Source organism: Callithrix jacchus, chromosome 3 (genome assembly GCF_049354715.1).
Source record: "Callithrix jacchus isolate 240 chromosome 3, calJac240_pri, whole genome shotgun sequence".
NCBI lineage: Eukaryota > Metazoa > Chordata > Mammalia > Primates > Cebidae > Callithrix > Callithrix jacchus.
Window position 1 is genome coordinate 116,868,388 of NC_133504.1, and position 28,000 is coordinate 116,896,387.

The 28,000-nt window shown below is 36.6% G+C and overlaps 1 protein-coding gene across 1 annotated transcript; it reads right to left on the minus strand.

Annotated features, from left to right (window-relative positions):
- Positions 1 to 473: 473 nt before the first annotated feature.
- On the minus strand, positions 474 to 27,996 carry BMP3 (bone morphogenetic protein 3). The gene is made up of 3 exons (XM_002745671.6): positions 26,982 to 27,996; positions 11,344 to 12,254; positions 474 to 4,705 (listed from the first exon to the last, which is right to left on the minus strand). The coding sequence occupies exons 1-3, from the start codon at positions 27,295 to 27,297 to the stop codon at positions 4,514 to 4,516; spliced, it is 1,419 nt and encodes a 472-aa protein (XP_002745717.2). The 5' UTR covers positions 27,298 to 27,996; the 3' UTR covers positions 474 to 4,513.
- Positions 27,997 to 28,000: the final 4 nt, after the last annotated feature.

Consider the following 28,000-nt stretch of genomic DNA (forward strand, 5'->3'; position numbering starts at 1 on the left):
ATATAAAAGCATATTTTATTTCTCCCTAAAGAAAAAACTATGGCCTAAACAAAAATGGCTAAAATAGATCTCAATGATAAGGTTAATTACATTTAGATACTTATCATTCTAAAAGAAGAGGATATGGTAAAAATGATTGATGAAATAAAGTTATTGTCAAAATAGTGAGTCAGACATCCAGAGAGAAAAAATCTCCAACTATAAAACACGGAGTGTTTGGTTTAAAAAGAAACGAAAATATGAAACAATTTGAGTTTCTCAAGTTTGAAAGATATATTTTTCCTGATGTATGTATTTCAATATTATTTTACAATGTTAATCATGTTATGTTAATAGTAAGTTATGATGCTCCATTTAGAATACCATTTGAAAATGTTCAACTCTGTGCGTAAGCGTTATTATCTCTTTTCAAATGCAGTACACTTGCATCTGGAAATACAGTCTTTCCCAATAAGTAAAAATGAATAGGGAAATGGTCAATGAAGCAATTTTTATTTTCATACTGTATAATGAATAGCTTTTCATTACTGAAAGAAAATGATACAAATTCAACAAAGCTTATACATTGGTAGTGAAGTATTCTTCACAGTTTCACTGCAGTATATCCTTTAAATGGATTTGCCTAAAGAACCAAACTGTAGCAAAAAGGATTTTTTTAACTAAAATTAATAATTAAGGATGAAAATTATTATTATTATAGAAAGGCAATAGTCATTAAATAAATTAAAAGCATCTTTACACTTTTTCCATATACATATATAATATATATATTTAAAATTGCCATTGACTGTACAAGTATTAAATTCTCAACTAAAACATTTACAGAAACTAGTGTGGAAAGCTGAAGAGAAAGACTGGTTTTTAGAAAATAAGGATTATTTTTATCACTTATAAACTACATTAAAATACAACTCAGAAGGCAAAAAAGATCTATACAGAAAAGTCAGACATACCCAAGATTTCTTATTTAATCTCTTCTTTAATCTTACACATCAGGTGTGCATAGCTATTTCTTAACCCAACTTTGATTCAGTAAGAAGTCAATGCCCAGACATTAGTTACTTGTTAGCACAGAGAAAAGTGAAAGCTGAAAGACTAAACTGAATAATGTAATTATATAATCATGTTAAATAACTCATACTGTTAACAGTGTTACATTTGATTGCCTATGAAAATACTAGATGGGCAATAAGAGTTCTAATTAGAAATATTAAAGTAAAAAATCTTAACATATAAATGATAATCAGTTAATATATAGCAAAGGAAACATAAAAATTTATCTGGAATATTGCAGTCCTGAGATATAAGGAATCCAATCTTCCAGTTTAAGTTCTACAACCCCAAATCCTGTAAATTGTATATTATTTACACAGGTTACAAGAAAGTGTTTAAAAAATATTCTGTTAACATTGGCAGTCCCCTAATCTGAATTCAAGAGAACAGTTAATTGAACAAAAAGAATTCTCTTTATTAAATACAAAAATTAGCCAGGCACAGTGGTGGGCTCCTGCAGTCCCAGCTACTTGGAAGGCTGAGGCAGGATAATTGCTTGAACCTGGGAGGCAGAGGTTACAGTGAGCCAAGATCGCACTGCTGCACTCCAGCCTGGACTACAAGAGCAACATTCCATATTAAAAAGTTTTTTTAAGAAAGAATTCTTTTTTTCAGTAACTGACTCTGTGTGTGTGTGTGTGTGCGTGCGTGTGTGTGTGTCTGTGTGTCTGTGTGTGTGTGTATGTGAGCTGCATCTGGAAATAGGGGTAGAGGGATTACTTGTGGGGGAAGAGAGAGAGAGAGTATTATGCATGATTTAGCAAACTCCATTTATAATTGTAGCTTTTCTTCTCACGAATCCCAATTTAATAATTTAATATCAGGAGATTTCTAAAAGTCTATGTAGGAATTATACAGAAAGGAGTACCTAACGAATTGTAAATCAGGCACTTACTCAATTTTCTAACTATTCTTAGTAAATTTGTATTGATTAAACTATTAATACATTTACTTCAGTCTCTACTACTGAAAGGTAATCTTGCTTTATTGTTTGGAAATAAAACTTTTCCAATTTATACCATAATACATCCTCAATTCAGGAGGAATTTTATCTTTGTAAAATGATAGCTACAAATCACCCAGAAAAACTACTGGTTAAAACCTATTTCCATTGCTAAGAGATTACCAAGTCTTTTCATTGTGCTGTAAATTTTATATCAATTGCTACTTCAAATATAATCATTATTAGTTGGTACTTGTAAATTTTATTATATAGTGGGTTTTGGCCATTGTGGGGTGCAATCTGTAATAAGTGCACATTGGTTCAAATTAAGAAAGGTAACAAACAGATATTTGGCTGTAAGAAGATAAGATGTGATACTGGGAATTGCCAGAAGTTTTGGTTGATACATCTCTAGAAAAATGCTAAATTTAGAATTCCACCAAATTTACCAATGAAAAAGTTTTCTTTATTGAAAGACAATGTGATCAGAATTGTAATCACACTCTGACCCACTTCTATCATATACCTTTATTTTCAAATGTTAGAGAACATGTATTAAAAAGTAATTATGTCCTCCATCTCACTTTGAATCTTTAATTTTATGCTACTATAACAAAAAATAAACTAGAAGAAAGTGTAGTAACTTAGGCACCAGAACTTCACTGATTTCTTTTAGAACTGATGTGTCTCACTCACAGAATTAACACACACCACACCAACATGTGTGTACCCCAAGGCGTCAAAGAGCTTCTTTTCATGGGGTTTTAATAAAACACCACTTAAACCAAAGCGAATGCCATACTAGTTTATGAACAGTGAAGTACAGGATGTTCTTGAATTTAGTTTATTAAAAGAGGGACTTACAGTGTTTTTATATCAGTCACTATCATTCCTTCAAGGAAGACTCATATGAAATAGCTGGAATTATAAACTTAACCCTTCCAGCTCACGACCAGCCTATTCATTTTACCAGTGAGGACACTGAAGACACACAGGTAACACAGTGTCTTTCACAAAATAGATGCTCAAAACATATTTATTAAATGACTGAACCACCATAATTAGCTACAGGCAGAGACAGAACAAACTCCATGTCTTCTGATACTGCACAGCCTCTGAAATGGCGGAGATGTTTCTAACTATCAGGTATGACTGAACTGAAATGAGATTTAACCACAGATTAACAGTAACAATGATCTATGGCCTGAAAACATTTCTGACACACAAAATAAATACAGTGAGAAGAAGGTTTTTGAAATAATGTTCAAGAGTAAAAGTATAAGAGAACACATTCATGTGACACATAGAAATGGAAAACAAAGAAAACAAAGACAAACAAGTGTCTATATTTGATTCCTATACCTGGTGAATAGTGTTTAGTGAGCTTTGCTAAAGTTTAGATTTTAAGACTGAGCTAAAATCCTGATCTATGTGAAAAAGCACCTTAGATGTGACTGCAGAAAGATACTCAATATGTGATTATGCTTAAATTGATCATTTAAAAAGATCTTCAATATTCCATCAGTTTTTGGACCTCAACATCTATCAATAACTTCATAGGAAGTAAAGGAATATAAAGAGAATTAAAAAATTAATGGCTTTAGGAAGGATTTTTAAATTCAGTTTAGAATAAATGAAAGCATTTGTGTAAAAGAAGTACAGAAGAGGAATTATGCTTGTGTTTTCTAAAACTGGGTTGCTGATTTCTTTTTCTGGTAGGAAATGAAATGAAAACAACTATATTTGCAATTGATAGCTGGGTCAGGTGGTAACTCTCTGTATATGCTCTTGGATTATTCTATCATATTTGGTAACATTCTCATAACTGAATGGTGTTTGCCAAAACATAAAATTTTAAAATATAAAGAATTCTGTGTGAACTGAATTATAAAACCATATTAAGCAAACCATCCTACAGAGGGCACAGGCACCTGGCACATGTACACACATACATACACTCTAACGTTCAGCACACACTTTCCATTACACTTACACAATGACTTGTGGGGGGAAAACAAGGGTAAACAAAGTCTCAACAACTTAAGGTAAACATCAGAGTTGATTATTTTGCACTTTCTCAGGAATTTAAGGCAATAAGCCTAATTTGAAACATGAAATTACTCTGTATTTCCCTTTAGTCATTAAATGAGTAGAGATAAATGACAGGCTATTGCTGTTTTTCCATTCTATTTTCAAAGAATGTTACAAAGATAAACCAGTGTGTTCGCTAACGTTTCCAAAAACAGTTTGATAAGTTTTTGTGTTTGATTACAAAAAGAGAAATAGATGTCCATATTTACTAAATTTTGCTTTAAGTTACATTCAGAAGCAAATATAGTCCTTCTGCTTGGTGGAAATCTTCAATCTATTTGCTCATTCCCATCTGACTATAGAAATAATCTTTTGAAACAGAATGCATTGGCAGTGCAAAAAAAGAAAAAGAAGAAGAAGAAGTCCATAAAAATAAACTAATGATTGAATTATGCATTCAAATGAGTTATTTACCATTGCTTGCAGTTATCTGCAAGCGCAAGACTCTACTGTCATGTTAGGATATACTTTAAGCACTACATTCTTATTTTCATCAAAGAATAAAATACTGAGTGAGGACATCTTTTCTGGTACACAGCAAGGCTCAGGAATCCCAGGAACGACCCCCACAGCTCTCACTATACTCTGGATGGTAGCATGATTAGATGGCTTCAAAGACTAGAAAAAGAAATGAAAGAAGAACACATGTGTTAGGTGGAACTGGTTTTCCACTCCTCAGTCCTCATTATATAAAATACTTATTTAATGAATCTGTTTCAACAATATAATTAAATCTGTAGCATCATTATACATTCAGGCCAATCTCCCCTACCACACTACCAAAATTGTTATTATTTACTAAGTGCCTGCTGCATTCCAGGCATGTTATATATAATGTCTCTAATTCTTACAAGAAAACTAACATTTCTTACATTTTACAAAGTTTCAAAAAGCTTAAATGACATATCTAGGGTCATATAGCTTGTAAATGGGAGAGGGTTTAACCCTCTGTTTAAACTATCTCAGCGAGAATCATTTAATTACAAACAACTTGGTCCCCAAACATGGAATTAATACATTCTACAGTGTTTTCAATAACAAGATTGCAACAAATATGATTTGTTCTTGACACTATATTAATCATAACCCTAACAAACACTCCACTTAAAAGAGATACATTATTGCCACTGCTGCAGTGATATTTCAGCATTGTTAAAATAAAACCAAGCAGGCCAAAGGGATATTTATTTATTTAAGAGTTGCCAAGATGAATTGGATGGTGACTATTCCACTACGTAATTATTCAACTCTCTTTAGAAGCACAAACTGGGGGTAGCAAGACCACACCACTGGCCACTGGGGGTCACTGTTACTCCACTGGTTTATAATTAAACATGGTGGTGTGTTCTAAAGTGGGCCATGTACTCTGGGGATTACCTCTGGGAATTACCTGGGCCTAAAGTTATTCTATGGATGCCAGAACTTTCACCAAAGAAGTCTGGGTAAGAATCTTTTCCCTGAGAAAAAGCCAAATGGGACCACTAACATCTATGTGAAGCATGTGGTTTTATTTAAAGAACCCATACAGCTCTGTTCTAACTAAAAGTACTAAAGGAACAGTCATTTTTGCAAGCCCAGAATGTTAGGTATTGCCAGAATGGTAAGAAGGACTTCCTAAGAGATGCCACACTGTGCAACACCAGTTTTTCCCGATGCCTCTTTTAGGCAGGTGAAAATAGTTTTGTTTTAAACACATTGAGAATCAGAAATTTGGTAACTTGCCAGAGACCAATTCAGGAGTAGGACTTCGACCAAAAATTTACTTTTTAATCTCGGGACTTTGAGCCACGTTTTTCATGACTCAGAGGAACCCCTGCCCCAGTGAATCGGTATTTTAATTTCAAACTCCTAAAACTCCCAGCATAGGAAACTGAAACAAGTTAAAAAGTTAGGTATATATACAAACCAAGGGAGAAACAAATAATACAGAATGCAGGCATACTGTTTAAAAAAAAAAGGCAAATTTCATTTATCTCATCCCATCTTTTAATTTCAATGAAATAAAATCCATATGTCAGACTTCAACTTTATTGTGATTAGGCATAAGGAACTAAGTAATTAGTCTTCATGATGGGCAACTGTTTTTACTCGTTTTTTTCTAGAGATTTTCAGTATACGCTGGTTAACTTAATTAATTAGCTTTAATTAATTGCAAAGCAAGTTATTCCTCCCTCAAGGAAAGAAAGTCCATGCTGTTTTATTTTGCATATTGTATACCCTGCATGGCCAATAATATGTGTAACCTACAAATGGTAATCAGTATTGTGCAACAAATATCAGTAGCCATTGCTTGGTTTTGTTATTGGTAATTTCTAAAGAAAATTTTTGCAGCCATCCACTTTTCTTTACTGATTTGAAGTTATTTTTATGACTCAATCATCCAAATAGCTTGTTTATTCTGTTTATGAAAGCAAAAATGATTCTTAACCTGTATTTTCCAAAATTATTCTGTTGCTCTAATATTTAATGACTTCTGTAATATTTGAATTTTATACAAAGTGGATCAACTTGATTAGATGAGACCTTGGGTGCAGTCCTGTTCCTGTGTGCCTAGTATAATCTAGGCACAACATAACTACTTGTTAAATGGATGAAATACTGAAAAGAAAATACCCTCCATTTTATCCGTTTCTGTGGAAATAATTCCTATCAACAAAAATACAAGTTTCTTGCAAATGACCTGGTGTAGATATGGAAAATATTCATGGGTGTTTCCTAGGAAAATTCCTGTCTTTATTTTTAAGCTCCAACTAATAAATGATAGATTCAGAAACTATGAGTATATGAATAGTCTTTAGCGGACTCACTGAAATTCAGATAGAAGCCCCTCATTCTGCACTGGTGTATCTTCTCAGGAACCTAGCAGATTGCTAGGGAGTTTCCCCTGTTTTTGTTTTTTTGTTTGTTTTTTTCTCACTATGAAATCTTCTGATCAACCTGCCATTACCAGAAACAATTATGTCATGCACAAAAGCTCCATGCAGTAATTTGCTGGTGTAAAGCATATTGCAGTCCGAAATCTTCATTTGTTTCTGAGTTCAGATTATGTTTCTCATGATTCCTTACTAAAAAGTTAAAAAATTAAGAAAAATATCAATTACTAATGCATGTATGTACTACTTTCCTTACCAGTTGCTCTTTCTAATGAGGGTGAAAATGACTTCAACAGCAGTTAGGTAATTTTTTGCTTAGGTAACTCAGCACATCAAGATTTAGTGTTTTTAGGGTTCATTTTTATGACCAGAGATTAGAATTGTAAGACTCAAGGAATTGAGAGTATATCACTTTTAACTCATTAAATGTGAATTTCTTCTTTATATGGAATACTTCCTTCAAAGTGTTTAGATTCTTTGCTGCCTAATTCTATGTGTTTGCTATTTCTAGCTTTTGCACAATTGCTTACCGAAAAAGAAAAAAAAAAACCACTTCATTCCTCTAATCCTTATTGTTGGTTCTTTTGGATCTCTGTCAGTGACAACAGCTCAATCATTTTCATTTGAAATTTCTGTTTTCCATATTTTCTAAGGTGATGAGGAGAGATAGAGGTATAGAACTTGGCTTTAACTAACTGTATGGGTATTTTTCATCTCATGGCAGAATTCCAAGAATCCCTCTCTGGGAGAACAGATTGACTCTAAGGGCTAGAAATCAAAAAAATCCAAACTGCTGTGTCTGTGAATGAAATCTGCAATGGTCAGGCCTGCACCTGCCAAGCTGTGTATGATGTCCTCGAGTTGAATTTGATTACAAATGCATTAGCAGGAGAGAGCATGTCATCAGTTAAGAGCCTTCATTCCTGACCTGGGCCATGGAGGTTTACTCCACAATTCTAGCCCAGCCCATATGGGTGTGATAGCCCAGAAACTATCTAATTGGAATCAGTGAAAGGGCAAAGCCTGGAATTTGGGAAAGGGAGAAAGAACACAGCTGTTCTGAATTACAGAACAGGTTGTCAACTTTTGCAGACGAAAAGCCCTGCCATATAGAACAGTCTTTGGCTCAGGAGGCCAAAAGAAAGTAGGGCTAACAAAGCAGTCTAGCCTGGGAGAACTTTCTCTGGGTCAAAAAGTATATCTAAAGTCTGAAAGGTCTTTGGCACCTCAATTATTCCACATGTTTTATACTGATGTGACCAGCAGCCTTTATTCTCCTCTGTTGCTTAGACTATATTTTTATTTACATAGTTCACTCTGGTTGCTGTATTGGACACTGTACTGATAACAGGGATGCATTAATTACCCCTAATGTAGCAGCTTCATTTGACTCCATGTTTCTCATCTTTTTTGGTCACTGTACCACTTGAAAGACACAAAGCCTGGAAGACTTAAAGGGAACCACTATAAAGTTTTAAAGTTAAGAAGATCCACACAAGGTGAGGAGAGATTGAGAACTCTATGTAACAGCCAAACTTCCACTCTCAACTTCGCAAAAGGAAATCTGAAGCTCAGAGAGAAAACTCCACACTTATTCCTGTTATGTCTCCCTGGAGTTCTGATGCCATTCCAAGTTTTATAAATATTATGAGGAGTTCAGTTGCTGCAACTATGTTCTCCTGATTCTCTTACTCTCCAGAGAAACTTCCTTGGAAGAGCTCGTGGACTGTTGAACCCACAGGGAGAAACCTATTGTCAGCTTTGTGATGTTTGAAAAGGGACTAGAGACATTTAGAAAACATTTTCCTGCTTTACAAATTTTATTCTCTTGATCTTATTTCCTACTCAGTCTTTCTTCAAAGTCCTACATTTGCTCTTCTTTATCTTTAGTCTCAGAAATGGCCATGAATAATAATGTCAATAATATATATTTACTGAGAACCTACTATGTGCAAGGTGCTCTACTGTCTCATTTGCCTACTGTTTTTGTTATATAGAAACTATTATTTTTATTATTTACCATATGACCCTTTTCAAACTGTAAAAATAACTGGTAGAGAATCTGAATAACTTCTTCAAAGAGTCATAGCAGGTAAGTGGTAGAATCAAGAGTCAAGCTAAAAGGATTTGATTTTCAATTTTGGTAGTCAAAGTGCAGTTTGTGGATCAGCAGCATTTGTATCACCTAGGAACTTGTTAGATATGCATAATCTTAGGCTCTACTCCTGTATCCACTGGATCCAAACCTACATGTTAACTAAATCCAGGGAAGTTTGCCAGCACATTAAGGTTTAAGAGACCCTGCTATGACCAAGCATGTACATTTAATTATTCTCCTGCACTAACATACTTCTCCACTTATATTTATTTCTACTATTTTTGCCTTATTCCTCATCAGTTCTTAAATTATTATCCTTTAGATCATTAAGAACCATGACAAAGCTCTTCTGAAGCAACAGCAGGTTTCTGAACAGTAAAAGCAAGTAGAACTAACAGATGAGAGGGACAAATTGGAAGTAATTGTGGAGGAGTGGATACCAAACCAATTCTCCAGAGCTAGGGGTTCAAAAGCAAGTCAACAGAGTATCTTTGCATTGTCATGGTTCCCTGAGTTCTGAAAATTATAGTCAGGGGAAAAGAGAAAAACTCCTTCCTCAGGCTACCCAGAACATGTTACCATTTATAAATGAGAGAGATTATTTAGAAAACTTCAAGACCCAATTGAAGTCAGTTTTCCTGGGTTTAAAGACAGATTTTGAAACCATTCTTGCCTCTCAATGCCACAAGGCAAGTCACACGGTAAAATAAAGACTCATCACTGCTTGTTACTTTTGCCATCTGTGTTGTGTGTGTTTTTTAATATTATCTCAGTTAAACAAGTTTTGTTTGATCAGTAAAATATCCTTTATGAATATTTAGACAAGACAAGGCTCTTTATATAATTGCAAGTGTACAGAATTCATACTTTCTGCTTGGGTTTATGAAACATAAAATGATCAAAAATTCTTGGGAAAGAAAGGGTCTCAGAAAAGTAGGATAATAAGAAAATAAAATTTAGCCTTGTGCAGTGAACCCCTTGCTTTTTTTTCTTTTTTATTCTCTTCAGAGACAGGGTTTCACTGTTTCCCTCTGTCACCCAGGCTGGAGGGCAATGGTGCAATCAGAGCTCACTCCCAACTCTTAGACTCAAATGATCCTCCTGCCTCAGCCTCCAGAGTATCTGGAACTACAGGGGCATGCCACTATGCCAGACTAAAGGCCTTTGCATTTATGTGTGTGTTATGCTTGGCATCACAATGATTATAGCCAAATACTATGTGGCTAGAACATGAAAATGATATTTTAGAGATGTATAAGCAGAAGTTGATCACTTGTTAAGACAAAGATTTTTTCTTCATCATCATACAATAGCAAAAATTGACTCATTTCAAATTTTGGAAAAAAAAGTATTCTTCTTCTGAATCCTGTTCCTTAATCTACTTTTTTTTTTAAAGTTTATAGAGATATAAACTTCTACAAGCTGAGAATGGAAGTGAAACAATATGCTTAAATGAAGCCTAAAGAGCACTACTATATTTTACTATAGAGTGTACTATTTAAACTTAAATTCAAAGAGAACAGTCCCTTGAACTTGCTGTGCAAGTTGGAGGTAGGGGTTGTAGAGACTTCTGCAAATGTATTTGTCAGGAGACTGAGAACTGATATGATTAAGGATTTTGGAAGAGACACAGGTAAGCTCTGACAGGTTGAAATTAGTCTTGGAAAAAGTTTACAGAGTCATCATATCCTATTTTGCTCTCTCTTTTTTTTTTTTTTTGATGTTTATCAGTGAAGCAAATGAATTAAGGATGTGGTGGATTTCACGAGGTCAGTTTTCCTGACTCAGTCCTGATCCTGATCTCTGTGGGAACAACTCATCTCACAAGAGGGTATTTATTTTAAAAATGTTCCACATTAGGACATCAATCCCATTAGCTCTTCTCTGTGCTCCCATGACATTCACTTATCCCATGAGTACTCCTCAGAGATCAGCCTTCTACCATCTGGGACTTGCTTACGTGGACAGGTGTAGGTTCACACATAACTATGTGGCGGAATATGCACCATGTTGAGAAGCAACACAAAACATGTTTTACACATACTTTTTTTCTCATATCTTTCTTTATACCAATACTGACTTCATATTACTTTAACAACCATTAAAGAAAGCATAACCATATTACCTATGATACTTTAGAATGTAGTAAATAATCGTCCAGATGGATTTTGCAAATGGAAACACACACACTTACACAAACCCCCTATACATACACTCAACTTAGTCAATGTGTCTTTCTGCCTATATAAATAGGAAGGAAATACAGGACAGAGAACAATGGCTACCTTTGGCATGGGGAACTGGCATGCTCCAGAGCAATAATAGGCATCAAAGGACTTGGGGGAGATAATCCATTCACTCCAGCCAATATCTGCAAAGTCTACTTTAAGGTATCTCCTGGCACAATTCCGAGGTTCAATCCATTGCTTTCTCCTTGCCTTTTTCAGGGTCTGCTCATCAAACTGGAGTGTCTGGCTCTTCTGATGAGGTCCCTTTCTCTGTTTCTTTTTGTTCTTACTCTTTTCAGGAGCCTGAGTCTGAAGGGTCTTGTAAGGCTTTCTATCCTCCCACACCTCATCCATTTTGTACTGGTATTCTGCCCCAGGAAGTTCGTTGTTCTGCAGAGGCAGCAAGACCCCAGTAGAGCGCTTCTTCCTCCGTTTAATGGAAAGGGCAACTCTGATGTGGCTATCCCACTTGGGAACAGATTCAGTGGGAAAATTCCGATGTCCCTGTAAGCTTGATACCACACTTTCTGGCTCAGAAATGGCAGCATCATTGGCATATACCAAGATATAAGGCTCTGGAAAAGCTAACATCCTCTTTGGCAGCTGGTGTCCCTTGGAAGTAATGTTAAATCCTATGAGGAACTCCTCATTTTCTTTGGCCTTCCTCAGGAGTTGAGTGATATCTTTAGAGAGCCAGGACATGATATCTCGATGAGATTTGCCCATATCCACTGACAGATGGCCAAGGAGTTGACTTTGGTTTCTGTTGAATTTGAGGACCCATGCGGAAAGATCGATCTGAATATGCTTCCTCTGAGCATGATGGGAGCATCCTCCAGACACTGGACAACTCAGGCTGATGTTTTCTAGCTCTCCAATATAGAAATATAGTGTGGCAGACAAAATGTTTTCAGACTTGGTTAGCGACGTCAGATTGAAAATATGCAGTCCTTTGCTTTCAAGAGTTTCTAGGAAGGCAAAAAAAAAAAAAAAGAGAGAGAGAGTAAACAGGAGTAAACAAGACTCTTACCTTACTATATGACAATTAAATCAAAATGAATTAGAAACCTAAGTATGAAAACTAAACCCATAAAATTTTTGAAAGGAAACCTAGGGGTTAATCTTCATGACTTTGAATTTGGCAATGGCTTCTTATTTATGACACCAAAAGTGTAAGGAACAAAAGAAAAAGTAGATACATCAATAAAATAGGTAAATTTATAAAATAAACTGGACTTTATTAAAATTAAAAACTTTTGTGTATCAAAGGACATTATCAAGAAAGTGAAAATGCAACCTACATAATAAGAGAAAATATTTGCAAACCATACATTTGATAAATCTAGTATCCATAATGTATATATAACAGTTACAATTGAACAATAAACAGATCAAGAAACCAAATAAAAATGGGAAAATGCCTTGAATAAACATTTCTTCAAAGAAGATATGCAAATGACCAAAAAGCACATGAAAAGATGCTCAACACCATTAGTCATCAGGGAAACACAAAATCACAGTGAAGTACTACTTGACCATAACAAACAAATAAACAAAAAACCCCAGAAGGTTACTGAGAATGTGGAGAAATTGGAGCACTCTCAAATTGCTGGTGGGAATGTAAAATGGTTCACCGGCTATGGAATACTGTTTGGCAATTCCTCAAAAAGTTAAACGTAGAATTATTATAATTCTGCAATTGTTCTCCTATATATACACCCCAAAGAATTGAAACAGGCACTCAAATAACTACACGGTTATAGTAGCACTAGTCACAACAGCCAAAAGTTAGAACAGATCAAATGACTACCAATGGATGAATGGATAAACGAATTGTGGTACAGCCATACTATCAAATATGATTCTGCCATGAAAAAAATGAAGTAACGACACATTCTATAATGTAGGTGAACCTTGAAAAAATTATGCTAAATGAAAGCCAGACATGGAAAGTCACATATTGTTTGATTCCAACTATATAAAATATCCAGAATAGTAAAATCCATAGACACAATCTCAGATTGTAGTTTGTGGGAAGCTAAAGGGAGGGGCTAATGATAAGTAACTCCTTAATGGTTACAGAGTTTTACTTTAAAATTGTGGAAATACTTGGAACTATATAGACTTGATGATAGCACAGCATTGTGAGGGTATTAACTGTCATTATATTGTTTACTTAAAATTAGTGTGAATTTCACCTCAACTAAAACAAAGCAAAACAATTATGCAGGCTCTTGTTTTTGAGAGTCCTGAAACTGGAATAAAAAGAAAGTAATAGGAATAATTTTAAAAGACAGAAAAAGATTAACAAGAATCAGCCATTTTAATTAATTTGCTCTTTCCTTTACTGAAGCACCATAAATGTGTGGAAATTGCAACACAGAAGAAACTTAAATGGGTGAAAGCTCAGAGTTACAGAAGACTACCAAAACTTACTCCTACAAATTTGGTAAAGTATTATAATAGCTTTTTGTCTGAGGCACATATAACCTATGGGTTACAAACTCAGGGTTTCGAATTACACTCACCTTGATTCGAATACTCTCAGCCACTTACTAACTTCACAACATTATACAAGCTAATGTTCTGCTTCACAAAATGAGGCAATATCTACCTTGCATGTCATCAGAATTAAATGAGAAATGTGTAAAGCAGTCCATAAAGTGTCTATGAAGTGTTTCTTAAATATAAATATCTATTGTTATTAGTTCTGGTATTAACAGTCGTACAGGGATTATGTCTTCTACCTACTTCAAAAAATGTAGGTGCAGTGGCTCACAGCTGTTATGCCAGCACGTTGGGAGCCTGAGGCAGGTGGATCATTGGAGGTCAGGAGTTTGAGACCAGTCTGGCCAACATGGTGAAACCCTGTCTCTACTAAAAATACAAAAAATAGGCCAGGCAGTAATGGTGCATGCCTGTAATACCAGCTGCTCAGGAGGCAGAGGCTGGAGAATTGCTTGAGTCTGGGAGGTGGAGGGTGGGATGAGCTGAGATCATGCCACTGCACTCCAGCCTGGGTGACAGACTGAGACCCGATCTAAAAAAAAAAAAAATAACGTACTATGCATGGTAAGCATTGGGTGAGTAGGATCCAGCACCTCTCAATATTTAAATAATACATCTGAAAAAATAAGGCATGCTGCAAAAATGTCAAAAAAGAAAAAAGAATGCTGTTGCGGAGCTTGTTTGAAGTTTATGACATTCCATACATTTAAGAGTTAAATTTCTATATAACTTAACAGCAACGATTAAAATTGTTCACTCATACTTCCAATTCTTCAAATCCAGAAATGAGAGAGAAGAGAATGAGAGATTAATTAACAAGGGCCAAATCTGATTCCTTCCCCTAAGCTCATAAAATGAAATCCGCACAATTGAGGTTAGTACTCAGGAATCTCCAGCTCTGGGATCAGTCACCAGGTCCTAAGCCCTTCTCCATGCACTTGTTCCATATACATATTTGTTTCAGAAACACACACGCCATCGTGAAATTATGTTCTTGATCAAAAACATGTTTCAGTAGAAACAAAACATTTTTATAAAGATGTGGAAACTTAAAATGAGTTCATTGAGTCCCCAAGCACAAGGGAAGTGCAATGGGAAACATATTTTATTCATTTTTAACACTGTGTGAAGGAAAAGGAGGAAACTGCTGTTGGTGCACATTTGTATAATCCATGATACCAGGGTAGTATTTTACAGACCTTTATAACAAAGCCATGGCATCAGGACTGTTCAGAGACTTGAGCCTTAATTCATACCAGTCACCAGAGCAGATAGAAGCTTAAAGTGGAAGAGAAGCTACTCTGTTCAAGCTATGTGGCAATCCAATGGTTGCCAAACAAACATGGTGGTGGGGAATAAATGAACTCCAAGGGATATGGATAAACCAATCCTGCCCCTTGCCCCACATTTTGCTTCAAAATATTTTCTTTTTTCAAACATGTTTCCTTCTAGTCACCTTGTGACCTGCTGTTAATTAGTCTTTACCTCTGTGTCCAATCTACAACGTCTTCTTGTAAAAGTCTCAGAATCTGTCATACTGCCTCTTCTAATGGCTCTCATTTTAAATCAGTGCTTTATTTTTATTTATTTTTTTTTAAATTTTTTATTGGATTATAGGTTTGAAGTCAAAGCCCATTGGACCAGTCACAGTTCCACTACACCCAATAGCTGCCCTCATGCAAATACCTAAGCTCTTTAAGTTTTGGTGTGCTTATCTATAGAGTGAGTCCAGTACTACCAACAACAGAGTTGTTGTGAGGATTAATTGAGATAAGACACACAAAACACATAGAAAATATTCAGTAAATGTTAGCTGACTAGAATGTTAGGTGGCCAGTATGATAGTATGTAACCACTTAACGTTTGAGTTAAATTGAGATGTGCTGTAAGTGTAAAATACACACTGAATTTTGAAGATTTACTATGAAAATGAATATAAATATCATTTTATATTAAGCCAGCATGTGTTAAAAACTTTATTCAACTATGCTGAATTAAATATATTATTAAAATTAATCTCACTTATTTTCACACTTTTATATGTGGCCAGCAAAAATTTTAAATTGCATATGTGGCTCACATTTGTGGCTCTCATTAAATCTCTATTGGATGGTCGTGGTCTAGAATAATCACTAGTTTTGTAGTCAAAATGGAAAGAAAAAAAGGCATATTTTCCCGAATGCATTAAAGAATTCAAATTCTGCTAAATATGAATATGCAAACCAAACAGTAAATTGGACAAAATATTAACTTCTTGAAATGCAATATTCTTTCTTTATGAAGGACATATTAGATTAAGATCATTTTGGTGATTACCTTTTAATTTTTCCACAAACTGTAGCTAATCACTTCAATCTGTAATCAAAAGTCTGAGACCAACAATTGCTGTTTCATAGAACATGGCATCTTAGCAACAGTGCCTTTTGGCATAAAGATTATTTATATACATAGCTTCAATTGCATTATTTGTGTATTACACACATAAACACACGAAAACCAGCAGAGAACAAAGACCAAAGCAAAACAAATGTTTTACTTTACAAACGTGAATTGACTATCTACCTGCATGATGATAATACAAGCTGCCAAAGGTTTTAACTATGCTTGGAACAGAATTTTGGGAGCCATTAACTTTATTCAGGTAGAGGCAAAGAAACACACAGGTAAAAATTAAGCTTTGATCAGACTTTTAGAGATGAAGGGAGAAGGAAATTTTGGAGAGGGAATGGAAAGAACACATTCTAGCAGTATGTAGTGCTGTATATCTGGAAGCTTTTGCAAAAGAAATGTTGCTGATGTTTTAAATAGAAAATAGAAAAATACTTATAATTAGCCTAGTTATTGAAGTTCTAGCAGCGCTATACAACTGAAGTTCTAGCAAATGTCTAAGCCATCCAAGATGAGCAAAGGCATGGCCAATTTGAAGCCTAACCAAAGCCATTATGTTATGCCCAACACTTGATGTGTTTGCTCTTCTATTTCCACCTAGGCTAGGGATCTCTGCCTGTTCTAGATTCTTTCCCTCCTGGGTTAAAAAAAAAAAAAAAAAGAAAGAAAATCCAAGAAACAAAACAATAGCCTACAATTGTCAGCCATTTCATGAAGCATTCATTGACTTTGACTTTTCTAACCCATACTTTATTTTTGTCTTCTCTGATCCTAAAACATTTTATTTTGTGTAAATTGATAATCAACTCAACATATAGTTACTGAGCATTTACGATTGGCAAAAAAATAGTAATAAGAGAGCAGCATGGGGTCAAGTGAATGAATATAGAGAAGTAAATAAGAATGAGGTAAACACCTTCCTGCAAATACCAGTATATAATAATATCTATTCAATTGCTTTCATGCTTCTTTATTTTTTAAATTTGATATTCTTTCAAAGTGTCTTTCCATACTTATGAACAAAAGATTTGTATTGTCTCTCTCTTCCTCATGAGTTGTAGCACAGTTTATCTATGCACACAAATATCTATGTTTGAGTATCAGTGAATAAAAAGTCCCTTAATATTCACCTTTTCTATTCAGAAATATTCAGATACTTATCTATTGGAAATGATCGAATCCAAAACCTGAAGTGTTCTTCCTGATGAATCAGAGCAAACTGATAAAATAATGATACAAAAAATATCCTGAAATATTTAAATACTTATCTATTGGGAATGATTGAATACAAAACCTGAAAATACTTCCTGACTAACAAGAGCAAACTGATATAATAATGATACAATAAATAAGGGTGGATTTTATCAGGTTACAAAAAAACACACGCATTTTTAGGCTGTGGATAGTATTTGGTACTAGAAAATATTAATTGTATGCCACACTGATCATCTAAATATATCTGGAATTGCATGCCTAATTTTGGGTGCTGTCATTCTAACCAGTTTATTAATGCAGAAGAGAGAAACTTGGAAACTAACCCAAATGTTGAGGGGTCTGGAAATCATCTTTTCAATTTGAATTGAATAAATAAGAAAACACAGACTAGGGGGAGAAAAAGAAAGTTTAGCAATGACATGAGAATTATTTTCAAATATTTGAGGGACTGTGGAGAGATCAAGGTTTTTCTTTCCAGTGTCAAAGATGAGAATGAAGTCTATAGGTGATAGTTAAATGGTGGCCAAATCCAAGCCAATAGAAGTCATGACTTTCAAACTGCTTTACTTAGTGAGAGCCATCTGTGGGAGTGGGGCAACTGGAGATAAGTCATGACTATTACGGGAGGATGTTTTTATGGTAGGGCAGAGCGTGAAAGGTGAATGAGAGAATCTCTTATCCCTTAACCGGCTTGGTTTTCCAGCTTTCTCCCAGATATATTTTAATGTCAAATGTGACTACCAATAGGTGGTGCTATTTTCTTACTGTTTGCTGGGACTGGCACGTGGAATATATCTACTGCAGTCTTGTTAGGGTCTACCAGTGGCATTGTAATCTTATATTTTGAATTTTCTAGAGTTTTTACACCTGAGAACTGAAAAGGAGGTTAGAAGTCAGGGGAGTTTCCGAACAAGCCAAACTCTTCTGTACACCCTTGTTGGGACTTTGCACCTGTTGCTGCTTCTCTCTGCAGCGTCTCTACTCACCCTTTTTCTCCTTGATAATCCAGATTAGTTTTTTAAGGCAAGGCAGAGATACCACTCCTGGATGCAAATTTGTCATGACAACCCACTTCTTTGGCTAGGACCCTGCCTTTATTAACATTTCATTACACTGTTGCTCCTTCTTAAGGCCATAGGTTTCTTAAAGACAAGGATCTGTATTATATCAGACTCTTCAGCCTCCTGTAACACAGTAAATGCTTTTTTAAAAATCAGTTAGCAAATTTAGTTCAACTTACTTGTTAGAGAAATGCAAACATGAAGGACCATAGGAATTAGCCAGCTAGCTAGCAATTGACTTTGGAGAGGAAGCTGGGTAGGCTTTTTAAAAGGAGCTTGATTATTAAATAAAGGTAGAAGATTTATTTCTATTTTTATCTAAAAACAAAGCAGTTGCACCTGATGAAGCCCAGGACTCATTTCAGGAAGTTGGGCTCTGATTTAGGGACTTAGGGCCGGCCATGCTGTTGCAACACTTCAGTGTCTCTCCAGGAGTAGCTGAGGCTGTGTGCAGGGAGTGGTAAGGGAAAGTTCACCTTTGTGCTGGCCCACACAGAACGTTTTCACAGGGAATTAGAACATACAATGGAAAGGTTTCTATGTAAAGTCTGATTTTAAAACAAATAGACTAGATGAAATCTTGATGATTAGCTAAATCCTCAGGAAGCAGGGAAAACATTTTAGTCATACAGAAAATATGTAACTAAGAACAGCCAGCTACCTAACCTCCCCCTGCCCCAACTTCTTTCTTCAAACAAAGTACAGCTGCTAGAAGTGCCAGGGGTGCCTAGGACAGTGACATATCTACCCTTAGTCGCTGGCCGAATATTTGCTGCAGATTACTTAGTCAAGATTGCAGCGTCCCTGTGCTGCCTTCAACTTTCAGGCACAGGCAAAGGGAGAATTTCTGCAGAGAACACAAACTTCGTGTTCTTTTGTTTCTCCTGCACAGTCCAGTCAAATGACTGTGCTTTATGGGATCTCAAAACAAGCATTCTCTATGTCCAAAGTAAAAACAGCCAAAGATGATATGATGTATGTTTTTCTCGAATAGTAAAATGTTCATTAATCAGTTTATCTACTCGTAGCCTCTGCCCAGAGGCATTCCTAGACTCTGAGTGCTCAGAGGGCAGACCTGTGTTCTATAAATCTTTGAAATCCTAGTACTTCACGCAGCCTGGAGCACTTAAATCCCAAAAGGTATTTGTTAAGTGTGTTGAATGAATGACACTGTAAACTTAACAGATTCAAAAGTGTTTCCTACTTAACACCAAAATATAAAAACTTTCAAGTAATTTCAAGTTCCCAAAGTCAGCAAGAGCCCTTGTTGGGTACAAATACCATATGATATTTCCCTTCAGTTCATTAGAAAAAGAATTATTATAATCATTGTATATGAAGTAGAATAGTATTGCCATTTGAAGAATAAATATAAGTGATAAAATGCCCCATAAGAAATTCATTCAAGGGAAGTTTATTTTTAAAGGATTTGCCTGGCTGATAGCTTTTTAACCATTTCATCTTTTCTCCTGAACATCTAATTCAACTCAACTGAAGTATTTAGTGACTGTCAACTATATGGCAAACTGTGCTAAGTCCTCAGAACACAGATGAAATGAGATAGACTCCATAATCCCCAGGGATTTGCTTTGTAGAATCCTACTCATACCATATTTTTCTTCTAGCAAATTTATTACATCACAAACTCTCTGCAGCTGTAAGAGAAGGGTAAGCAGTGATCAACTTACTTTGAAGACTTCTTTATGGCAAAAACCATCATAAAGACAGTAATATACCATCTAAGGTATAAATATAAAAGGGCTAGTCATTATATAAGTCAATAAACAATTTGTCTATGGATAGGCCCACTAAAAGAGCCAGATGAGATGAGGAATAACATGATAATCAATTCTAGTTTTGAAGAGGATAATTTGAACATAAAATACTCAAAACTCTAGGGACAGAAGCTTAGAGCAGTGTTTCTCAAATATGGATCAGAATCTTGTGGATGGCTTTTTAAAACACAAATTTCTGAACTCCACCTGCAGAGTTTGATTCAGAGGGTCTGGTATGGGCTAGAGAATTTCTAATAAGGTTCTAAGTAGTATTGATGCGGCTACTCGATGAACTATACTTTAAAAATAACTAACTTCAACAAATCTCTATAAAAAGGTATAACCCTGCGCCACTCAGCCACCATGGACAGGATGGAAAATAGTATATTTGCTTAATATAGGATTGGGATATCATAGATTGCAGAGATGATTACCAACTGTTTTTACATCATCACCCAAATATTTTCTGTGCTACAAACAAGTACACATTATCAACATCTGAGATATGTTTAAGGCATTGTGAAAAGTTAGAGGGAAACAATCTCAAAATACTAAAAATATTAGAATACCTAATTTATATAGGATTCTAAATTTTAAAGCATCTTTACATTCACTTTCTCAATTGAGTTTCACCATCTTCCTGTGAGACAGGCACAGTAGGTATAATTTAACCCATTTGATAGATGAAAAAAATTGAGAATAATAATATTGGATGACTTTACTTATTAGCAGTTCAGACAACAATAGAAGTTAGATCTCTTAACTCTTAGCCTTAGGTAATAGAAAAAACAAAACACTAGTAATCTTTTCTCTACTTGAAAACCATTTCACTTAATCCACACCAAGTGCAATTACCCTTAAATCAGTCTTTAATTTCATGCAATTAAAGCAAAAAATTTTGAAAGAAAAGCAAATGAAAGTGTGTTGGACAGTCACTTTAACTGCAAAATGAGGGGGCTGAACAAAGAACCTTGTCCTTTTAAATTTATTGGAAGTAATTATTTTGTAAAAAGAAATATTTAACAGCACCTTAGCAAAGTAAGAAGGACTAACTGAAGCTAGTAATACAGTGGGATCATTTTGTACACACACTTATATTCATGGTATGCCCGAATACAACCAAGGTACTGCATTTACCATGGTTCTACTGCCATGAGAAGATGTCTTTTGAAGAAATATACATCATTAAAAGAGTCAATAAAAGCCCATGGTCATTTGACTCTATGATCTACATGCTGGTTTTTTAGACAAACAAAGAGAAATCCTGACTCTAAAATATCATTCCTCAAAATGTATGTTATCCAAGAGTACTGCTGTATATGTCATTATGCTAAGACACAACTACTGCTAAAATGTAAATAGTAATTTTATTGGCTGTAAAATATATTCCATCTATGAAAGCTTTTTGGTTACATTTCATCTTTTACTCCTCTAAAAAGTAGATATAATCTTGATATACTTGTGTTACTTGATTAAAAAAAGTCAATATTTTTATTAAATATTCTGTTTTCAGGGATTTCTAACATAATCATAAAAATTAACTCAATTGAAACATGGCATACAAAAGTCCAACTTAAGATTATTTGTGATGCCAAATGTCTTTTCACTACTGCCACCAGAATGAAGGCATTAAGACACCAACTGATTATTAGGATATATAAACTGAGCATATGGGAGAATCGTCAACATTTGGGAAGAGAAGTTCTGTTACTGAAGCACAAAAGTCCTGACTAGCCAATAGAAAATATATAACAAGTTGCTCAAGCATTTTCATGAGATTTTTTGATAGGTATAATTTTTATTATTATGCCTATTAGATGTAAAAAATACTGGGGATTTGTAACATAAGGAATTTGATTGATATCTTGAGCAAATGTGCCTTTCGTCAAGATAGTAATGGTGATAAAACATTAACAAAGTGATATGTATGATTATTAGTGAGTTTTTCCACAAATAAACTAGCTTTTCTTTTTAAAGCATAATACCTGTGTGAAACAATGCATATTAATCTTATAGAAGAAAACAATGAAGAACTCATAAAGATACAGGGAAAAATAATATTTAATGACAGAAGAACTCTAAAATTACATTCAGGGACGTTTATAACATAAAAGCAGGAAGATGGTACAATGCCAATTGAACGCAAGTCCAAAAAGCAATAATACAAGTAAACATAGTGAGATAGGTATTGCATGGGAAATGAAAAACGAGACAGTATTCAGTTGAATCACTGTTTTCCCAACTAGACATCTTAGAAGGACATTGCTCTGAAATGCTTTCTCCAGGAGAAAGTATTCCCCTTTTACAGGGACTCATTAGCATTTAAAGGCCTTGAATGATCCCACAGCAAAGAAAATTGATCACATTGTCCCAGATTTGACCATGGGACCCAATTTTATATAATACCTGCTAACAACTCACAAAGACCTCTTTTTGTGAAAATTAATCCTAGAAAATTAGATCTGGCTATTAAAAATAACAGGTTTTGAGATGAGCTCGGTATGTTTGAAAAATTGTCTGGCAAATACATCATGGTACTTATTTCTGCTTTCATTAAAAGAAGGACTTGTTTTCTTAAATGTGTCTTCCAAATATAAAATTATATAATGTAAAAATGCTTAAAAGCAGATTTGATATTCATGTCTCTATTTAATTTTTAGAAAAATCTGAACTCATTCAATCAAGTGCTTATGAACTTCCACTACTTAGGTAAAATGTATGCAACCCTTCTAATTCATTCTGAATTATGTATCTAATGTACAAATATTCCTTGAGTGAATTGTTTGCTTAGGAGATTTTTTTTTCATTTGCCCCCATGTTCTCTTGGTCTCTTTAAGTGTTTCTGGCTATACTACAAAGTTAAATTTAAATTATTTTTTATGTAATTTATTTTCTTTCTCCTTTCCATTAGCATGAATAATCAAGAATTCATGGCATTGTGATTTTTTAAATGTCAGAGATTGTAAAGCTGTCTTGCTTGTTACAGTAAAAACTTCATTAAAGGCTATCATGTATTCAGAGACTTGTGTAATTCAAAGCAGCTGCACATCCAGCTCCTCTTCCCCAGAGGTACTATTGTCCTTTAAATGAAAGCATCAGATTATCTAAGTACTTGTAAATTTCAAGCCTAGTTTCTAGGTGCTAGGCAATTCAAGGTAACTATGTTTTAATAGTTTTTATAGTCCCTTAACATCAAACTTATCACGAATGATGTTTTCCCACTGGTTCTATAAATTCTGAAGGAATGGCTCCTATTGGAATGATCATTAAACAGTTAATAATATACTATCTTTGCCCAAACCCTAAATTTTAGCCTCATACTTCAGAAACATTTCAATATTATAATTACTTATTTTAAAAGTATTTTGGTCATAGGAGGAAAGAAACTACTCTTCCTCATTGCAGGAAAATATTCAGTTGTGGGGCTGGATTACCTCAATTATTTTTTTAAACCTATGAAGTATGTGTGTTTTTTTAAAGGTGACAAATACTCACTTAAAATGTGATATTTTTGTAGGTATATGTCTAAATAGTGATAGTTTCCTAATAACGTGTGCTTTACTTGTTTTTCCTAAAGAGATTACATTTGTCATTATGAAAAGTAAGTTTTTTAAGAAAAATTTTATTTTAGGTTCTGGGGTACATGTGCAGGGTTGTTGCATAGGTTCATATTATATCCAGCATTTCTCCCCATGTTATCCCTCCCCACCCTTCCCACCCTCTGCTGTCACTCCCCTAGCTGCTCCCCAACTGCCCCCAGTGTGTGATGCTCCTCTCCCTGGGTCCACGTGTTCTCATTGTTCAACACCCGCCAATGAGTGAGAACAAAACGGTGTTTGGTTAAGAAAAGTAAGATTAAGTGATATGGGAATCATGAGACAGTGATGATCATAAGTATCTTAAAAGATCAAAACAGAAGAAAACTTCCTGTAAAATATTCTTCTTTATCATAGCCAGAGACAACTTAAACCAAAATCAAAATAAATGCTAATTTCATATCCTTCTGTCTTCCCTCACACAGTGTGTTTTTATGAAGCCGAACTTCTTTGTCATTAATATATTTTGTAAATTACATTTTGAAAAAGGAAAGATAAAACCTATCTTTATATAAACGCTTCTACATCACAAAAAACTTACAAGCACTCCAAATTTACGGTTTTGGCACACCAACTACATAGCATTCAGGGAGGAGTAAGGGGTTAGCAGAAAGTGTGTTTAGGATGGATGCCACCCACCATCAAGTAATGGTTTAAGTAGAAAGTAATCAAAAGGAGACCGCAGCAGCTAACTTTCAACCAAAGATATTCTAGGTTTAGAACAATAAATAATTTTAATCAGGTGTGTTCCAAGGAACAAATAGGACTCTAAGGCTATAACTCAGCCTGAATAAGCACTCGGAGGCTGCCGGATCAGCAGCTGCCCCATATATAGCACACCACCTGACCTTCCATTAAAATTTCTAATATCTTCAGTGCAGAGAAACCCATATGTTCCCAAACTTAAAAACTTTGGACTGGAAAATGTATCTACCACATTAATTTAGACAGCATCTTTCACCTACAAGGAGACATATGTCACAAGGTGAAAGGGTGTTATGGAAATGCTGATACGGATGAAAAGACAGGGACACACATGAAAACTTTAGCACCTTCCTGGAGTCCTGCCTTATTAGAGCCAGAACTGCCTTATAATAGTCTTTTTAGCGTGTTAGTAACTAAACACTCTTGGAAGGGGTCCAACACCAACCACCTCTCCGGGAGTCTCAATGAGGTAACATGACACGTAAGCTTCCACAAAAACCAGTGTCTACATTTGATGAATAAGTCATTAAGTCAGTCTCTACAATGCTAAAGGGATTACTTTTCTTATCAGGGCACACAGCCTTGTATATATGCATCAAACTGCAACTCATCATTTCAAGGGAATGTCTGGCCTCCATATCAGAGTTTATCATTTGATGTTATGAGACTACAGTGAGGCTGGTAAAGGACTCTCTGGAATTATATTGGAAGTAATGAGTTGAAGCCACAAACTATATGGTGCCTGAGATATTAAAATCTTTATCTATGGTTAACTTAGCCTAAAACAAATACAAGCTGTACAATTTGTGAATGAAACAAACTAAAATTCTACCTTCAAACCAAGTGGTTCATACTATAAATGAAACTTGTTAATACAAAAAGAAATTATAGTTTTTCTCTTCGGAGCCTCAACTATTCTCTAGGAATAGAACCAAGAAAATTTTTGTCACCTGCCTAGCTCACCCAACTTCCTTCCAAACCTTGCAGCTCCTGCATGAGTCCTTCACTGAGCTCTGCCCCTAGAGTTGCACCAAAGTAAACAGAGCATTCACTGGTGTGGTCAGCTGTCAGGACAGCCTCCTCCAGTGGCTGGGATGCTGTGGATAACACAGAGCAGGTTTCTCTTTCCTTACTGGTGGCCAGCTCCTCACAGATCATGATCATGTTTTTAAGAAGAAAGTACAATCTGGTTCAGTTCAGTCTCTAGCTAAGACTTCTGCATTATGAAGCATAATTCACCTCTATTGTAAATGTCATCGTGCCTATGAGCTCTGGAATATATTTACACAGACAATACAGGGCTTTCCTTGATGAATGCTTTAGTTTTCCTTTTTTGCAGGAGTCCTACATATCAAAGTTTTGGTAGATTTCTTTCTAGTGGTTCTGACAGTATTGATTCAGGCATGGCCTTATTCCTTGTAGATTCTTGGCTATTGTTCAACAGTTCACTGAAAATAGGCTTTGCAGTTACATTTCTTCTGATCAGGAATGTAGTGAACAGAAAAGCTTGGTGAATCCTCAAAGCATAAAAACAGAGTTAGTGTCCAGGAAGCTTTCCCTCAAGCTGTTAACACAAGGGAGGGAGGCTGTTAGCATAAGTTATTCCCTTCACCACAGGGGCTAGGAGAAACCTTGTTAAGCCATTAATTTCAGTCCGAAGTGATCTGTGCTGAAAAATGGGATGAGCAGCTTTTCTTGGGCCAGTTTCCAAGAGGTGTTTACATCCAGGGTTGCTCCCTTCCCTTGTCCCCCAGTTCCTCCCAGCATGGACTTGGTACAACCCCTATTTACCCAGATGCATTTTAAATAATAGAAACACACAAGCACCTGTCTTTTGTTTTGTTTTGTTGCCACTAAGGAATTATCAAGTAAAGTGTCAAATATAGTACAGTAACACAAAGGGTGCGAATTAAGAGCGGGTGCAAGATTTGGAGAAGCAACTATTTAAAAGGAGAGGGGAAAGCCTCTAATTCAAGACTGATTTCTCTCTTGGGCCCTAGCATTGACATAAAATGGCATTTGCCTCTTAGTAAACATGGTTAAAGCCCAGTCCAGAGGAATTTCCGCTGGCCGATTTAGAAATCAACAGAATAAGGTAACGTAGAGGTGCTCCAGACACTCAGGGCAGGGGACCTCGCAGGCACGGGGTGTCGCCCCTTCCCTGTTTCCACGAAGTTCCTCCAGCCTACCCCCTCCACTGCTCCGCGCCCTTCCATCTCTCCATTTCCCCCTCTCACTTTGGATTTGAAAAGTGGGCTTACAGGAGATGCAGCTGGCGACACGCGGGGTGTGACTGGACAGAGGAATCCAGAAGGCAGCTGCGGAGGGCTAAGAAAGGTCCCTGGGCAGCGCCACCGAGCGAGGGACACAAAAGGCAGCTGTGGGGGGTACTGGGAGAAAACTGGGGCGGGACCGCGGGAAGGGGGGTTCTCACCTAGCGCACTCACCTGCTGCTCCCGCCCGAAAGCTGCGAACCGTGTTGCCTTCGCGCAGAGGCTGGGGGCGCCTGGGCTGCGAGCCTCCCTCCAGGGAGCCCGGTGTCTGCGTCGCCTGGACCATGGTGTACCTGTCATAGAGCCGCAGCATGTGTTCAGAAACCTTGTCTTGCGGCTGCAGCTCCGAGTCCCGGCCACCACCTGCCGTGCGGTCACCTGGCACAGCTTTACGGAGCTCCGGGAATGGTTGCTTAGGTCTCTCTCTCTGAGCCAGGCTCACACAGAAGCAGCCCAGCCACAGAAAGAGCAGCCTGCTCACCCCAGCCATGGCGAGGTACCCGCGCTGCGCGTCCGCTCCCGGCGTCGCTGCGGGACACTCCGAAGGCGCAGGGAGGCGGCGGCAAAGCCGAGGGTTGAACTCCAAACCAGCTGGGGCGAGGGCTCACGGAGCCCCGGTCGCAGCCGGGTGCAGCGAGATAGCGGCCAGCCCCACTTGCGGTGCGGGCCGAGCGCAGCCCGGCAGGTGGGCTCTTCCCGGCCGCCGCCCGTACCTCAGCAGCGCAGGGGGCTGCGGGCGCCGTCTCCACTCCAACGCTGAGAAACCGCTGTAGGTCGCGGCGTGTGTGGCCCGGGTGTTTTCAGGATTTGTCTGTACCTTCCCGCCTTGCTTTATTTTTTGGGAACACCCGGCCAAGCGGGCTGCGGTAGGGACTAGGACTAGCGCTGCTTTGGGCGCCGGGTCGGAGCGGGGTCCGAGCCGGGGCTGTGCGCAGCGGTCCGGAGGGCGCTCGATCGCCTTTTCCAGGGATTGGAGTAGCTGAGGCGCGGCTGGTCCGAGTTTTTTAGTGTACACGTGTGTGTGTGTGTGTGTGTGTGTGTGTGTGTGTGAGAGAGAGAGAGAGAGAGAGAGAGAGAGAGAGAGAGAGAGAGAGAGACTTAGTTCTTTCGCTCTGTAGCTGATCTGCTGTGGAGTCCTCAGCCAATCTCGCCCACTCCCTCGCCCTTGCCCTCCTAGGCAGTTTGCACCAGGC

Bases quoted from the DNA above. Each gene is read 5' to 3' on its own strand.
- BMP3 (XM_002745671.6), bottom strand. From the start codon at position 27,297: ATGGCTGGGGTGAGCAGGCTGCTCTTTCTGTGGCTGGGCTGCTTCTGT. The intron at 12,255-26,981 runs GTGAGTGCGCTA...TTGCCTTCCTAG, and splicing joins CTTTCGGGCGGGAGCAGCAG to AAACTCTTGAAAGCAAAGGA. The intron at 4,706-11,343 runs GTAGCCATTGTT...TTCTTTTTCTAG, and splicing joins GCCAGTTCCCCATGCCAAAG to TCTTTGAAGCCATCTAATCA.